The sequence below is a fragment of the Artemia sp. Qi Xiang Cuo genome, chromosome 8, assembly GCF_049724085.1.
Source record: "Artemia sp. Qi Xiang Cuo chromosome 8, ASM4972408v1, whole genome shotgun sequence".
Lineage (NCBI taxonomy): Eukaryota > Metazoa > Arthropoda > Branchiopoda > Anostraca > Artemiidae > Artemia > Artemia sp. Qi Xiang Cuo.
In genome coordinates, this window is record NC_142801.1 from 57,763,671 (window position 1) to 57,779,621 (window position 15,951).

Sequence of the window (15,951 nt, forward strand, 5' to 3'; positions counted from 1 at the left end):
TATTTTCCTTTAGAGCTGGGCACTTCATATGGAGGGAGTCGGTGTAGAAACTTCAAAAGGAGCTCATTCGATTGGAAATTGAAAGTTCTAGTACCCTTTTTAATAGGTGAAAGTGATTGGAGGGCAACTAGCCCCCCCCCCACGACCATCATTCTCCCAAACACATCCAATCAAAATTTGAGACAGCCAGTTTGTTCAGCGTTGTTAATTTCCAGATAGAAAATATGTTTTTGAGGAGGACACTCCCCCACAACCCTCAGGGGAAGGGTTTTAAGTTATGCCCTGGAGGCCTTAAAAGGTTTTTTTTTTATAGAAGGCGTTGTTGTAGAAACTTCAAAACAGGCTCATTCGATTGGAAATTCGAAGGGATAGTAACCTTTTTAATAGTCGAAAGTGATTGGAGGGCAACTAGCCCCCCCCCACGCCCACCATTCCCCCAAACACATGCAATAAAAATTTTGAGATAGCCATTTTGTTCAGCGTAGTTGATTTCCAGGTTGAAAATATATTTTTGATGAAGACACTCCCCCACACCCTCAGGGCAAGGGTTTCAAGTTATGCCCTGGGGGCATATAAGGTTTTTATAGAAGGCGTTGTCGTAGAAACTTCAAAAAAGGCTCATTCGATTGGAAATTCAAAGGGCTAATGCCCTTTTCAATAGTCGAAAGTGATTGGAGGGAAACTACTCCCCCCCCAGGCTCATCATTTCTCCAAACGCATCCAATCAAAATTTTGAGGTAGTTCTTTTGATCAGCGTAGTTGATTTCCAGATAGAAAATATGTTTTTGAGGAGGACACTCCCTCACAGCCCTCAGGGCAAGGGTTTTAAGTTATGCCCTGGGAGCATATAAGGTTTTTAAAGAAGGCGTTGTCGTAGAAACTTCAAAAAAAGCTCATTCGATTTGAAATTCAAAGGGCTAGTGCCCTTTTTAATATTCAAAAGTGATTGGAGGGCAACTAGCCCCCTACGCCCATTATTCCCCCAAACACATCCAATAAAAATTTGAGATAGCCATTTTGTTGAGGAGGACACTCCCCCACAACCGTCAGGGCAAGGATTATAAGTTATGCCCTGGGGGCATATAATTTTTTTATCTAAATCTTTGTCGTAGAAACTTGAAAAGGGGCTCATTCGATTTGAAATTCAAAGGGATAGTACCTCTTTTAATATTCGAAAGTGATTTGAGGGCAACTAACCTCCCTCTCACGTCCACCTTTTCTCCAAACGCATCCATCAAAATTTTTAGATAGTAATTTTATTCAACGTAGTTGAAAGTTTTGGAAATTAGGTCTTTAAGGATGACACCCCCTCCCCCAATAGCCCTCGGGGCAAGGGTTGTAAGTTATGTCATGGGGCATATAAAGTTTTTATTGAAAGCGTTGTCGTAGAAACTTCAAAAGGGCTCATTCAATTGGAAATTGAAAGGGCTAGTGCCTTTTTTAATAGTTGAAAGCGACTAGCGCCCCTCTCACGCCCACCATTTTCCAAAACACATCCAATCAAAATTTTGAGATATCCATTTTGTTCAACGTAGTTGAATGTTCTGGAAATCAGGTCTTTTAGGATGATAACCCCCTCAGAGCCCTCAGTGAAAGGGTTGTAAGTTATGCCCTGGGGACATATAAGGTTTATATAGAAAGTTGTTGTATAAATTATAGGCAGCATGATCGCGCTGCCTAAGTAAAGAACGGGGACAATTGAAAATGAGACGAGAAACGGGGACTAAGTAACGAGGAGGACACTCCCCCACAATCCTTAGGGCAAAGGTTTTAAGTTATGCCCTGGGGGCATATAAGCACGATGGCGGCAGAATGTCTTATTTATTAATTTTTCCTTTAGAGCAGGGTACTTTGTATTAAAGAAGTTGTCACCTATGCCTTCCCAAGGCCAGAACAAAATTTGCCCTTTATTGAAAAAAATATAAATGTTTTTAATTTTATAAATTTAATAAATAAAATAATATTAAAATTTTTATTACTAAAGATAATTATATTTATATTAAACTGAAAATGCACATTAATTTGTATTTTTTCAGTAATGTGCAATTTTTGTTCTGGCCTTGGGAAAGCCTAGGGGTTTTGCGCCCAACTTATGTTAATTTCAGCTCGTTTTGAGTTTGACTCGGTTATTTATTGTAATTTATGTTCGATTTAGGTTTCATTTATTTATCGATGCTGATTTCTGGTAGTTTCACGCTTGGTAGATTATTTTATTTTATTTTATCTCATTTTTTGTTTAATGGAGTTCTTTACTTTTCTTGGAAAAACTTGTTTTGTGGAAAAAGTTTTTTAAATTAATCAGCACAAAATGCCAATTCTTTTAACACGTCTACTGCTATGAAAATTCTGTTTTCTAGAGTATCGATCACTATTGGGCCAAGTCGCTCCTTACTGACAGTTACTTAGGGTACCACGAACTGTTTGATTGAATGTTGCTGAAAGAGCTTCAGTCATTTTTTGAAGAAATTAAATAAAAAAAAACAAGTTTTTTTAAACTGAAAGTAAAGAGCGACATTAAAACTTTAAACAAACAAAAATTATTCCGCATCTGAAAGGGGCTGTCCCCTCCTCAACGCCTCGTTCTTTACATTAAAGTTTTTCATACTTTTTAATAGAGTTGTAAGACAGAGTCAAACTTTAGCGTAAAGAGCGAGGCATTGAGGAGGGGACAGTCCCTTTCATATATGAAATAATTTCTGTTCGTTTTAAGTTTTAATGTCGCTCCTTACTTTCAATAAAAAAATTGTTTTTTATTTAATTTCTGAGCCAAATTAATTTTGGCTTAATTTCCAGAGCCAAATTTGGTTTTCTGGTTGAATTTTTGAATAGGATGAAAATATAATAGTTCAGAAAAAAATTTGGGCTATATATTTGCACATTAGGGGGGGGGGGGGGGTAAAGCCTAGCATATATTAAATACGCAATCTAACCCAACCTAGGTACCTTTTATTTTTTTTTTATTCTTTTTAATAGAGTTGTAAGAAAGAGTCAAACTTTAGCGTAAAGAGCGAGGCATTGAGGAGGGACAGTCCCTTTCATATATGAAATAATTTCTGTTCGTTATAAGTTTTAATGTCGCTCCTTACTTTAAATAAAAAAATTGTTTTTTATTTAATTTCTGAGCCAAATTAATTTTGGCTTAATTTCCAGAGCCAAATTTGGTTTTCTGGTTTAATTTTTGAATAGGATGAAAATATAATAGTTCAGAAAAAAATTTGGGCTATATATTTGCACATTAGGGGGAGGGGTAAAGCCTAGCATATATTAAATACATAATCTAACCCAACCTACTACTACTACTACTACTAACAGCTCACCGCAGCACCAAGCCGCCTGAGGCCAACACAGCTACGCACGCTCCTCCTCCACCCCAATCTATTCAAAGCCTCCCTTTCTACACCCGCCCACGAAGTTCCCATTTCCTTTCCCCTTCCCCGTCATCTTTCTTTATGACGTCCTCCCACCCAAGACGGGGACGACCTGCTTTCCGTTTAGCCCTAGATGGTTGGCCGAAAAGGACAATCTTCGGCAATCTGTCATCCTTCATCCGCACAATGTACCCTAGCCATCTCAACCTTTCTTTCATTATAGCCCTAGAAAGCGGTATTAACCCACATTTTTCGTATAGCCTATTGTTTGAAATACGGTCAGTCAGCCTGGTACCCAGAACAATCCTTAAGCAATTTCTCTGGAAAATATCTAGCAAATCTTTATCCGCTTTTCCGAGCGTCCATGCTTCAGAGCCATATTTGACCACTGTCAACACTGTAGCTTCTAATATTCTAATCTTGGTTTGCAGACTTATGTCCCTATTCTTCCTGACTTTTTTTAACTGTGAAAAAACACTCTGAGCCTTGGCTATTCTATATTTAACATCTTTACTGCTCCCACCATCTTTACTAATGATACTACCAAGGTAAGTGAAGCTGCCCACCTGATCAATCTTTTCATTATCAAACTTCACCTTTTCATCTTCAACTATTCTTAGCCTTAGTGACTTAGTCCTACTAACATTAATTTTCAAACCAATTCTAGAACCCTGAACCTGCAAAACTTCTAAAACTGCATTCATTTTGCTCACACTTTCATCTAGGATGCTTAAATCATCATCATAATCCAAGTCCAGGAGACTTTTTCCTCTCCATTTGATCCCGTGGTCTCCCATTGCCCTTCCTGTGCTCCTTAAAACAAAGTCCATCAAAATAATCCATATAAAGGGGGATAGAACACAACCCTGCTTAACTCCTGATTTAATACAAAACCGGCTAACCTCATTTCCTACCTTAACCACAGCAGTATTATTCTCGTACATAGCACTAATCACTTAAATCCATTCGTCTGGCATACCATACAAGCATAAAACCTTTACTAAAGCCCTTCTATCGACAGAATCGAAAGCTTGCTCATAATTTATAACACTGAGGGCCAAAGGTGTTTGACAACTCGGGACTTCTCAATTATTAACCTAAGAGTGAAAATTTGGTCGACACATTCACTACCTTTTCTAAAACCGCACTGCTCTTCTCTTAAAACTTTGTCTACAGCATCTCTCAGTCTGAAAAGTATCATATTACTAAGTAATTTACTACCTACAGAGACCAGACTAATGCCTCGATAATTACCACATTCACTTTTATCACCTTTCTTATAAAGTGGCTTAATTAAGGTTTTCCTAAAATCGTTAGGTACTTCCCCTTTTTCGAAAATCCTATTCATAATCTTCAGTAACTTATTTCTAACCTCAGACCCACCATATTTAAGAAACTCATTTACCACCCTATCAGCACCCGGAGCCTTATTATTTTTAGTCCTTTTAGTACTATCGCTAATTCCTCCTCACAAAACAAATCTTTCTTCACATCCAAGGTATCAACCACTTTTCATTTTCCTCTATATTTTTTCCTGCAACTCTATCTCGGTTTAGGAAATTCTCAAAATGTTCGGCCTATCTCTCTTTAGTTTTTTCCTTATCGCTAATTGTGACCCCATTCCTATATTTAACTGGGCCAAGTCCGGATTGACTACTACCTCTCAATTTTTTAACGTGCCAGTACAGTATTTTACTATTATGCCGTCTAGCTGCATCTTCCAGATCCTTGGCAATTTTGTCCATGGCCTCCAGTTCACACCTCCTTAGTTCATATTTTAATGGTTTCGCCACTTTCTTTACATTCGTTTTGTTTTCCTATGATCTATCACTTAGATAATTCTTGGACAAGCCTTTCTCCTCTCTATTAAACATAAAGCTTTTTCACTAATATTCTTAGCTGTAGTTCTATCTTTCTTCCCTAATACGCTTTCAGCAACTTCACAAATTATTTTTGTAAAATCATTCGAACCATCTTCCACATTATCAAATTCTCAACTCTCAAGTTTAGTATTCAGCTGTTCCTGGAAAGTTTCCCTCAAATTCTCATCCTGGAGTCTACCAACATCATAACTTCCCGGGAGGTGGTTACCCTTCCGATATTTCAGCTTTAGATTAACCCTTGACACTACTAGATGGTGATCTTTACTTTTAACATCAATAACAGCACTCCTATTTACCCTAGTATCTTGTATTGATCCTGCCAGTCTTCGGTTTACTATAACATAATCAATAAGGTTTGCTGTCTTACCGTCAGGTGAATACCAAGTTAACTTATGAGCCATTTTATGGCCTTACACCGTATTGGTTATGGCTAGATGGTTATACCTAAAAAATTGCGGAAGTCTGTATCCATTGCTGTTTTCTTTTCCTACACCAAATTTTCTTAGGCTGGGATACCATCTATCCCTTTTTCTACCAACCTGTGCGTTAATATCTTCCAGCAAAAAAATCGTGTGTCTTTCCAAGGTACAGTCTTTGCGCCCTTGGAGCTATATATAGATTCAGCCCGAGTGACTAGTTTCTCCGCCAATCGGTACTACAGGGGCATATGTTTTTGCAGCGTCTGCTCTAGAAGCTTTAGTAATAGGATAAACCATAAGTATCTATGTGTAAATGCCTTCCTTTCTTAAACAACAGCTTTTTTATTCATCATGAGCCCTACTCCCTGTCTATGTACCCCATCCTTCCTGCCTGAGTAAATAAATTCTATATCACCTAATTTCATGCTTGCATCCCCTGGGATATGCGTTTTTGAAATTCCTAATAAATCCAGTTCAAATCGTCTGAATTCAGTCAGTCAAACTATCGATACGATGGTCATTTTTTAACGTCGTAACATTCCGAGTTCCAATTTTCCTGTTCCTTAAATCATGGAAATTATTTTCGCCTCAGGAAAAGCAATGATCCCGGATACCAGTGCAGGACGGGGATCACATATCTTCTCAAGTCTACACCGAAGTGCTTAAGCCGGCTTAGAACCGGAGAGCAAGAAGTCCCTGGGACCTCCAGTATGAATGAAGGCTTTGTGCAATCCTGGGCCCATCTTGGTCACAACATGGTTTTCAGTACTTGGCGATGCTCTTCTATCAACAAGAGTCGAAATCCTGCAGAGACAGTATCTAACCTATTACCTCCGACTCATTATATATTCATGTCTACAAATATTATGTTACCACAGGGAGGCAGCCCATAACAGATAACTTAGCTAGGAAGAAGTTTTTCAGCCCAAAGACGCCCATCAAAACATACTATTGTCCATTAGTCAGAATCCCTGCGAATGCTGTGTCGTTTACTAGGCCATAATTTCCTCGAGGGGCACCACTCCTCAAGTGGGAATAGAGTTGACCGCAAGGTCCCCAGTCTTGCAGGTACCCTGAAAGGGTCGAGGCAGCCCTTTGCAGAGGCCGTTGTCGATATATCTGGATCTTACGCTCTGCCGCAGTTGTCCTCCTATAGAGGATCCTCCCGCGATGGTTTTCTGCATCACCATGCAATTTAACCCATTACTGGGAGAAGGTTTGTAACTCATGGGACTTGTGGACAAACCAGTGGGCCCTTTTGAGTGTACATTTTAGGGGCCTTCTTCCTACTTTGCCTGTATTTATAACCCCAGACGGGGGTGCCCCAGTGCCTATTATGGACCCCCAGAGAAAGAGCCCCCTATTGATTTTAGTCTCTTATTGAGTTATCCCTTATATCCGTAGAGCGTTCCCCACTCGCCACCTGGAGACACGCTGAATGAGCCAATATCAAAGCTATATTAATTAAAAAACATTCAGAAATTAAATAAAAAAAAGTTTTTCTAACTGAAAGTAAGGAGTGAAATTAAAACTTAAAACAGACAGAAATTATTCCGTATATGAAAGGAACTGTCCCCTCCTCCACGCCGCACTCTCCACGCCAAAGCTTGACTCTGTCTCACATCTTTATTTTTTAAAACAATAAAAAACTTTAGTGTAAAGAAAGAGGCGTTGAGGAGGGGACAGCCCCCCCACACACGGAACAATCCCCGCTCGTTCAAGTTTTAATGTCGCTATAACTAACAAATATATTTTTTTTAAAAAAGAAAAAATTTACGAAAGACTACAATTTTTTATAATTCAATGTATATTAGTCTGGGGGTTGTTATTTTCTTATTGATGCCATTGTGTGTTCCGGTTGTTACCCAAGAACACCAAAACTACTCTATATATTACCATTTGGTCTGAAATTTAATAAATAAAAAAATTTTTTAATACTTAATAAAACTTATTATTTTTCTATCTGCGAAAACCTAAGTTTTTGTGTATCAACGCTTCATTTTTTACACCTTGGTTTAAAAATTGGTCCCTGTCAAGCAGTTGGCAGAATTTCTTGGGATTTTGACAGAGAAGTTTTCTTTTACTGTTCGATTCGGGCATAGTCACTCTCATATTCTAATCGAGTATACTCTGGCTCTAGGAATTCCTTATCGATATGTGACATATTGCTACTAGACAAATGAGATGGGTAGTAATAAATCATAATTGACCTAAACATATTTTTTTTTTTTTAGCCACGGGTGTTTTATTCCCCCTAAACCCCCAAAAAGTTTAAATATAGTTGCTTGAATGAGAAACCCTTTGTTTATACAGTGTTCCACCGGGTAATGCTATCTGATCTTCAATATAATTCTCGCATGTTTATCGGATTCTAGACAAGTACCAACATTTTTTACATAATGCCTTTTTAACATAGATTTATAATTTTAAATACTAAACTATAATTAATATATATATATATATATATATATATATATATATATATATATATATATATATATATATATATATATATATATATATATATATATATATATATATATATATATATATATAAATTAATAAATTGTTATTATTATTCATTCATTATAATTAATATTATGACATTAATAAATTATAATTAATTCAAATTGATATTAATACATCTATTCTTTTTAAATACAAAAGCCAAGCTGTCAATAATCGTTAATAGTCATAATTTTCTAGCACCATACCGTTTGAAAACAGAGAAAAGACAGACACATTAATTAAAGTAACATTTTTAGGAAGATTTGTCCACGTTAAAATAATTTAAAAACACGTTCTTATTGCTAATCCAGCCTTTTTGGCAGCTAACCTCAAAGGTCTTTTTGTGACCGCTTCTTAATTATTTAAATTATTTTTCTTTCATCTCATTGAATCGCCTTGTTTTACCTTACTTTTTATCAGTCCTGGTTGAACTTCGCTGAAGTAAGGATGCTAGGACTGCTTTGAAAATTTTTTAATTTTCGGTTTTATTGGTCGCATGTTGTTATGAGTCTTTTTTCTTTTATATATTTTTTCTTGCTGAGGACGGCCCTTGGACATAGGGCCGAAATATTCATTCAAATTATCTCCACTGTCTTGCAAAAAGATTTCCCCATTGTTCTTCGTGCTTTTGTTGTTTGAAAGGCTTTATCAACGGGGAGGGGCTCGTAGCTGGAACCAACTTATAAAAATTGTAAGAAAAACATTAAAAAAAAAAAAAACAAACAAAGAAGAGCTATACAGGAACAGCCTGAGGCATCGAAAGAAAAATCAGACCCTTCTATTGGTGTCAGTTGAAAAAAAATTAGGAGGGAAGAAACAAATTTACTGTTCAACATCCATAGGGGAGGGATGTGAAACTTTATTGTCTTTTCAATTTTTCTGTGAAAATACCAAGTCAGTGTCATGACCGGCCACTTTTCAGGTGTGCAAACCCATATTAAAGCGATTGCACTGCGTGCAATTTACATTAACTGTCTTGCTCATATACCAGTGTTGGGTGATTGCATTCAGAACTTCAGATGAATGGCATCTTTCTTCTTCTTTCTTCAAGAGCTGTACTGATTTATCGCGAAATGCAATACACGCTACCAACTGTTTGTTAATGCTCAGAAAGCCGCTGGCATAACTGTTCCTCAGTTCGAGAAATCATCTACTACAAGATGGGCATACTGGAATATATCAGTGAACAAAGTACGGAATAGATGCGACTGTAATTTGTCGTTTTGAAACTACCAGAACATTTAGTGACGGAGAATTGGCAGTTCAGGCCCACGGAGTCGCAAACAGACTCCAAACATTTGAATTTTTATTTATACTCCATCTAGCGGAACATTTTTTTCTGCCGTGAACTCTGTCTGAGCAGCTGCAGGAGGTGGACCTAGTTTTTCTAGAGCTAGTGGTCTTATTGCACCTACGCGAGATCCAAATTATAGAAATGCAAACTGACGAAAAAAGCTATTTGGCCTTCTATCTGAGACTTAAAAGTAAAGAAGATGTCCTCAAATAGAGTGGAAAGACGCAATATGACAGAGCTTAGGGAAAACTGTAATTTAGTGGAGAGGGGGGGGGGGGGGTAAAGACCTTGAACAGATTGAGGTGGAGAAAGACCTACGCAGCTATGGTGGCCACGGGCAGCTTGATGAATTACTAGTTTTTAGCAGAAAGGGCAGATGTATTTTATGTTTTTATTCCCTTTTCAGCCTTTCTCTTCGGCGCATCAATTCAATGCCGTTGAATTTTCGCTTAAAGCATTTCTGGCGATGTTTACGTTCTTTTATGATTTTTCTTTCTGTGATTGCTAGTCATAATTAGAAAGCCTTCAGTGTTTTATATCTATTTTTGGGGCAAAAAATACAGATTAGCATATCCAGTGCTACTTTTGATATTCCTGTTAAATAACCAAAATTTTTGTAAATGTAACAAAATTTCCAACTTAAATGCTAACATCCTTTCTCGAGCACAATCACTTTTTTTATCTTTCTGGACCAGAATAATACCACAAATACTAGAGAAATAATTAAAATAAAAGATGGATTTTTCATGGAATTAAATGTAAAAAAGGTACTTATATGTTACAGCAACAACATTCAAGAAATGAAGTTAGGTCAATCCTAATGAAAAACACCAAAACATGATGAAAATATAATGCTTTAAAAACAAATTTGGGCTATATATTAGCAAATTAGGGATAGGGGTTAAGTACAGCTGGTCTGCATGCAAAATGTATTAGCTACGAATATTCTGCATATTATGAAGTAAGAATTGTTTTCTAACTTCACGCTGTCCAAATACTTTACCCCCCCTAATCTGCAAACATATAGCAAAAATTATATAAGTCCAATGTATTCTGTCGCCCACCCTAGTGTCTCTTAACACAGACAGATGAAACGGGTTTCTTTTCGAGTTTTACACAGCGTAATTCTTGAGTGTTGTTGCTATAACAGATAAGCACCGTCAAAAATATGACTTCCAAATGAAAGTAAAGAGCAACGTCACAAATTACAATAAAACGAAAGTAAAGAGCAGCGTTAAAATTTAAAAAAAAATGAAACCTTCGAATTAAAATTTGACTAAAGCTTCCTTGAAAATACTTTAGAGTGCATAAAATATAACCAATTTGACGGTTTTAAGTGCTTTTTTCTGCCAATTTTTCGATTACCTTTCAAAACATTTGAAGTGAACATTTTATTATTAAAGAAAATATAATTAAATGACCCATACCATTCTTAAATCATTATGACAAAAAAAGGTTCAGCATTGATCTTTTGTGGGATCCTTCATTCTTGAAGCACTGAGATAAAAATGTCAAGTACCGACAATATTTTTAATAAAATTCCTTTTTAACCGTTTAAGTTTCAATTGACAAAGATTTCTCTTTACTAACCAATAATAAACGTTATGAGAAATATTACTTTTATGGAAGAAAAGATAATAAAATTTCCGTTGCACTACTTCTCAGAAATAAAGATGATAGTTTAAATTTTAAAAGCGGCAATCAAATTCAAACCTTAGCTCTACCATGTTTGTCCATCAAAGTGTTTCCAATAAGGATATGGGAGTAATAAGCGAGATTCATTGCCGATATTGATATTTCTATTGTATATCAACATTTCTCAAAGAATTTTTCTCCAAAAATACCAAATATCCTTTGCTGAGCAGGATCACATTTTGGAACCGACTGAGGGAAAGAATGGACTTTTCGTGTACGAAAATTTAAATTTAGACAAAAACGATGATGAATATTTCCATTAGATCTTTTCTCATATTCTATTTTATATAAAACGAAAGAGTGACAAACTAAATGAACAAGACTTGAACATATTGTGACTGTCTTTTAAGGATTCTTTTTAATACAGAATATGGCGCTAGGAAAATTTATACCGATATTGACATATTTGGTGGAATTCAAACTTTTTTCCTCAATGGAAGAAATGAATTATTTATGTTAGATATATTAAATTCATGCATGAATAAGAGAAAGTATACTATTCGAATTTTAAAATTTCTCCCGTCTACTGATACATAATAATTGACTAATAAACTAATGAGAGAGTCTTAAACAGACGAGTCTTTCAATGACTACTCTTACGATGATAGTAAGCAAACAGTTCAAGAAGTTCAAAAGTAAGATCTGTCACTGGTTTGATTTAGCAAACAATTCTTCTAGCAAAAAAAATGTCCTAGAATTTTTTCGGCACCTGTTTACGTAGTTAACTATGAAAGTGGTAGTGACTTGATCCGATTGACTTCTAGGATATACCTATTAATTAAATATCGAAATAAAAACTATTCGTGGTTTATTTATTTTTTGAGAATATCCATTTCAACTTACATAATATATGCTCAAATAGGAAGATTTCAGTTCCAAACAGTTTAAATAAGAGAGAGAGCAATAGTTGGTATGAAACAAGACCAAAACAAAGAAAAAATATGTTTTGAAGAAAAGAATTAATGCTATTTTTCTAACACCTTATTAATTGAGTCATTATATAATTGTCTCCTAAGGTACCTTTTCCCTTTTTTTGACGCGTCCTACAATTTGAAAGCACATGGTTAAGTGAAATGTTTGGCCTGAGAAATCTTTGCTCCTTTGGATACACTTTTCATAGCGAATATAAATGATTTTTCCAATGAACATTAAAGAGTAGGCCACATATAAATATGGATTGTCCCTTTAAAATACAAGATAATTTCTAATATTAGATGGTTCATAAAACTCTCTCTATCTTTCTTTCTTTCTCTCCCTCAGTCTCCACGGAAGAAAAAGCTGATCTCTACAACAGAGGAAAACAAAAAACATATTTTGGTTTAAGTGCTTTTAAATAATCGGTTGAATATATTAATACACAGTCAGGTTAAATTTTAACCCCTTTTGGTAATTGCTGCGTCATGTGCATACTGAATACGATTAGCTGCTTTCTAAATTATGTTCTTCAGTTTCCAGGGGAAATTAAAGCTCACAGCACGTTATCAGCCAACAGTCTGTCTGATAGTGATAAGTCAATTGTCTCCAAATTTATCCTAAATTCTTTATTTCGGTTTTAACTCCCGCCTTCCACTCGGACACTAATTAGAATTCTTTGGTCGACGCGACAATTTCTTGGAACGTGATTTGCCCTTGGCATGGGGAAAAAATGAATCCAACATGTCTTTTAAGTTGGAACGTGACTTTATTTTCCAAAAAGTGAAATTTCAATTGCACTTATTGAAGTGAAGTTACAGACTTGAAATAGTCAGCTTATTTTGAGAGTTGAAACCTTTTGTCGATTTTAAACTAGTATTGTTACTAACCTGATTAGTTTTGAAAACAAGAGAAAATAATTTTTAGTTACTATCTTCCCAAAAACGCTAGGATAGGTATATCAGCAGAGGAATCAGGTACGAGGGATATATCTAGGTTGGCAAAATCACAAAACTCTTACAGTTCTTTTTTTCTTGAAACTCATTATATGATGAAACTCATTATATATTCAAAATCATACAATCATTATATGATGAAACAGATGCGTGCAAACTGACAATTTTCCAAATGTTGCAAGGGACACAGAGCTCAGAATAAATTTTCCCTACAAGTTACATGCGTTCACAAATGGCACTCAGCTCAGTTTTTCTGGCTATCTCTTTTCACTCATTAGTATCACAACGCTTAACTGATATTTGTCTTTGTGAATTTATATTCAAATTTCCTAAAGTAAGGATCAATAATTCAAAACGGAAACAAACTTCGACCCATTCAGAAACCAAACATTGTTTAGCCAATGAGCACAAGTTTACCTAAACACGTCCTCCGTTTTCAGTGGCATTCATAACGCCCTCCACCCTTCAATATATGAGATTTTGCGATATTTCGATAGTCTAAAATATTTCTCACATACTTTGCTAAGTTTTGTCAGCTCGGTTTTTCAAACTATCTCTTTTTTTAAAATTTAGTCTCAGAAAGCTTAAACTTAAATAATGAGTGACCATTTTTGTTTTCTAAAAATCCCATCTGTTAGTCAGATAATTACTTGATTCCTGATTCCATGGATCATAATCCATGGAAACCCCTTTTATTTAAAACCCTCAAAAATCCCTCAAAAGTTAATCCCCGTCGAAAATATTTAAGATACAATTACAAAATGCACAAATACGGGCAACCGATGACATTTTTCTTACACAGACTGAACAACATATTCAATTCAAGGAGAACAGAATTCAAAGAATCAGTGACAACAAACACGTTTAAATTCTTTTGCCGCCTCAAAATGGGTTCTTCGATGTTGAAACTTGTCATCATTTGGGCAATTATACAATCATTAACGTGTACAAGATTGAAAATGAAATTCATTCTACGAGCCTCAAAAATCCCGAAAACCTCAATCACAAGTAAGGAAAGTCAGGAAACATCTCTAGATGTGTCAATTATTCCAGAAAAATCCCATTCCCGGTTTCAAAGAAAACGAGCCTCGTTTCGGGCCTAGAAATCCCATTGAAAGTGTGAAGTCCCATGAAGTAGAAACACGTGAGAAAACTAAGTTCGTCTCGGAGAAGAGAGATGCAGCCAACGCCATCTAAAATTACCAAATTAATTTTAAATCTAAAAAAGATTGATTCTATTTATTTATTTAGCTCCTTGTTTCAACTTTTGCCAAAAGGGCATAATCAGTGGCGGCAATCCACGAAAAACTAGGGGGGTGGGTCGTTTTTTTCAATACATTAGGGAGTAAGGGGCATATTGGTCATTTTTTCACTGAAGACACCCAATAAGATTATTTTTCAATGAAAATCTAATTGAAAATAAATTAAAATTAAAATTATATAAATAAATATTCAAATAAATTAAAATTATGACTGTTAGGAATAATTTTAAAACTACTAAGTAATGCTGCGCTGCTAATAGCACTAGCAGTTTTAATTCATATTAAGCCTATTCTAATAAGAATAACCTAACCAGCCGAAAAAAGGCCCCGCAAAGTTAACCAAAAATCTATAGTTTTACGTAGTCTATCCCAAAGAGTATGGGCAACTTATAAGAACAGGACCGGTGCTAGTGTCGACAAAAAAGAAAGAAAAGATGGCGGTTTTTAAGTAAAACCGCCATCTAGGGTGTAGTGGAACTTGGCATTTTTCAAGCTCTGTAATCATTTTTATGTCGCGGTCTGAGATCAGATACTTATTACTACCTTAATTGGTACTTTTGTCTTATAGTCACTACACTTAAGATCTTGTATCGCGAACATGAGACAATACCCGGTTTTTATGGTCTTTATACCAGACAATATTAGCTTTGGCTCGGCGGGAAACTACATTGTAGCTGTATTTTAATTAAGTATTTAGTTGGTGTTGTGGTTAGGTTAAGTTAGTTTAGGTTACGTGTTTAATATAATGCGGTCTGGGCGGCCCCCTTCCATAATTCTTTGTTGCAGTTTTCATAATTTTGTTTTGATAAAGTATTATATTTTCATCATATTTTGCTTTATTTCATTAGCATTAACCAAACTTGACTTGCCGACAGAGCTTGAGTGTGGTGGCAATAAGACACGAATACCCCTTAATTTTATCAATTAAACTAATTAAATTAATTAGTATTACTATTACACTGGAAAAGCTTCCAAGTGTCGCCAAATAGTAGATGGCGTTGATAGTTTTTTTTGTCGACACTAGTGCCAGTTCCCACTCTTAAAAAGTTACCCTTTACAAACCAATCGTAAAACAGATCAGAATTAAATTATCATTAAATGGCCTTATTTGCCAGCTGGCTAGCCAAGTCAGCTTAGCTTTGCACCTGAAATTCGCCACTGGTGGAAAGCTGTCCGGTATTCGCAAGCAGACAAAGGTCGGCTAACCTTGGAAAACGAATCCAGCCTGTTAGAAAAAAGAATTACTGAGTATTATTTTTAGCGGTAAATTCAAGTAATTATATTCACGACTAAGAAAAAAATTGACAGTTCTTTATTTTGTAATCAGTAACCGTTGTAACAGTAATCATTACCGCTGTAATCAGTAACAGTTGTTCTTTATTTTGTAATCAGAAATGAAAAAAATATTTTGAAGACTTTGCAGATTCATGACTACAGGCCCAGTTCCTTAAGAACAATTAATTAAAACAATGGAAGCGAGGCTAATTCTTAAACGACTTGGTTTTTCATTTGATTTCGTAGTACTTATCCCAATTCATTCATAAACCCCCCCCCCCCCCCCGCTTTAATTTAAATGAATCTTTTCCCAAAATTAAGCCATATACATTTTACTTATCAAACAGTTCGTGGTAACGAACCGTAAGTAAGGAGCGAC

General features: G+C 35.7%; 1 protein-coding gene across 2 annotated transcripts in view; it reads right to left on the reverse strand.

Annotated features, from left to right (window-relative positions):
- Window positions 1-15,951, reverse strand: part of LOC148949605 (SUZ RNA-binding domain-containing) — a 158,919-nt gene that overhangs the window by 38,271 nt on the left and 104,697 nt on the right. Inside the window, exon 5 of one of the 2 annotated variants that reach the window (XM_089093040.1) lies at window positions 13,241-14,228. The exons of the other annotated variant lie outside the window; for it this stretch is intronic. Within the exon in view, the coding sequence (XP_088949166.1) occupies window positions 14,076-14,228 (153 nt within the window). The 3' untranslated portion in view covers window positions 13,241-14,075. Of the gene's footprint in view, window positions 1-13,240; window positions 14,229-15,951 lie in introns of those variants that run through there. 2 annotated transcript variants of the gene reach the window in all.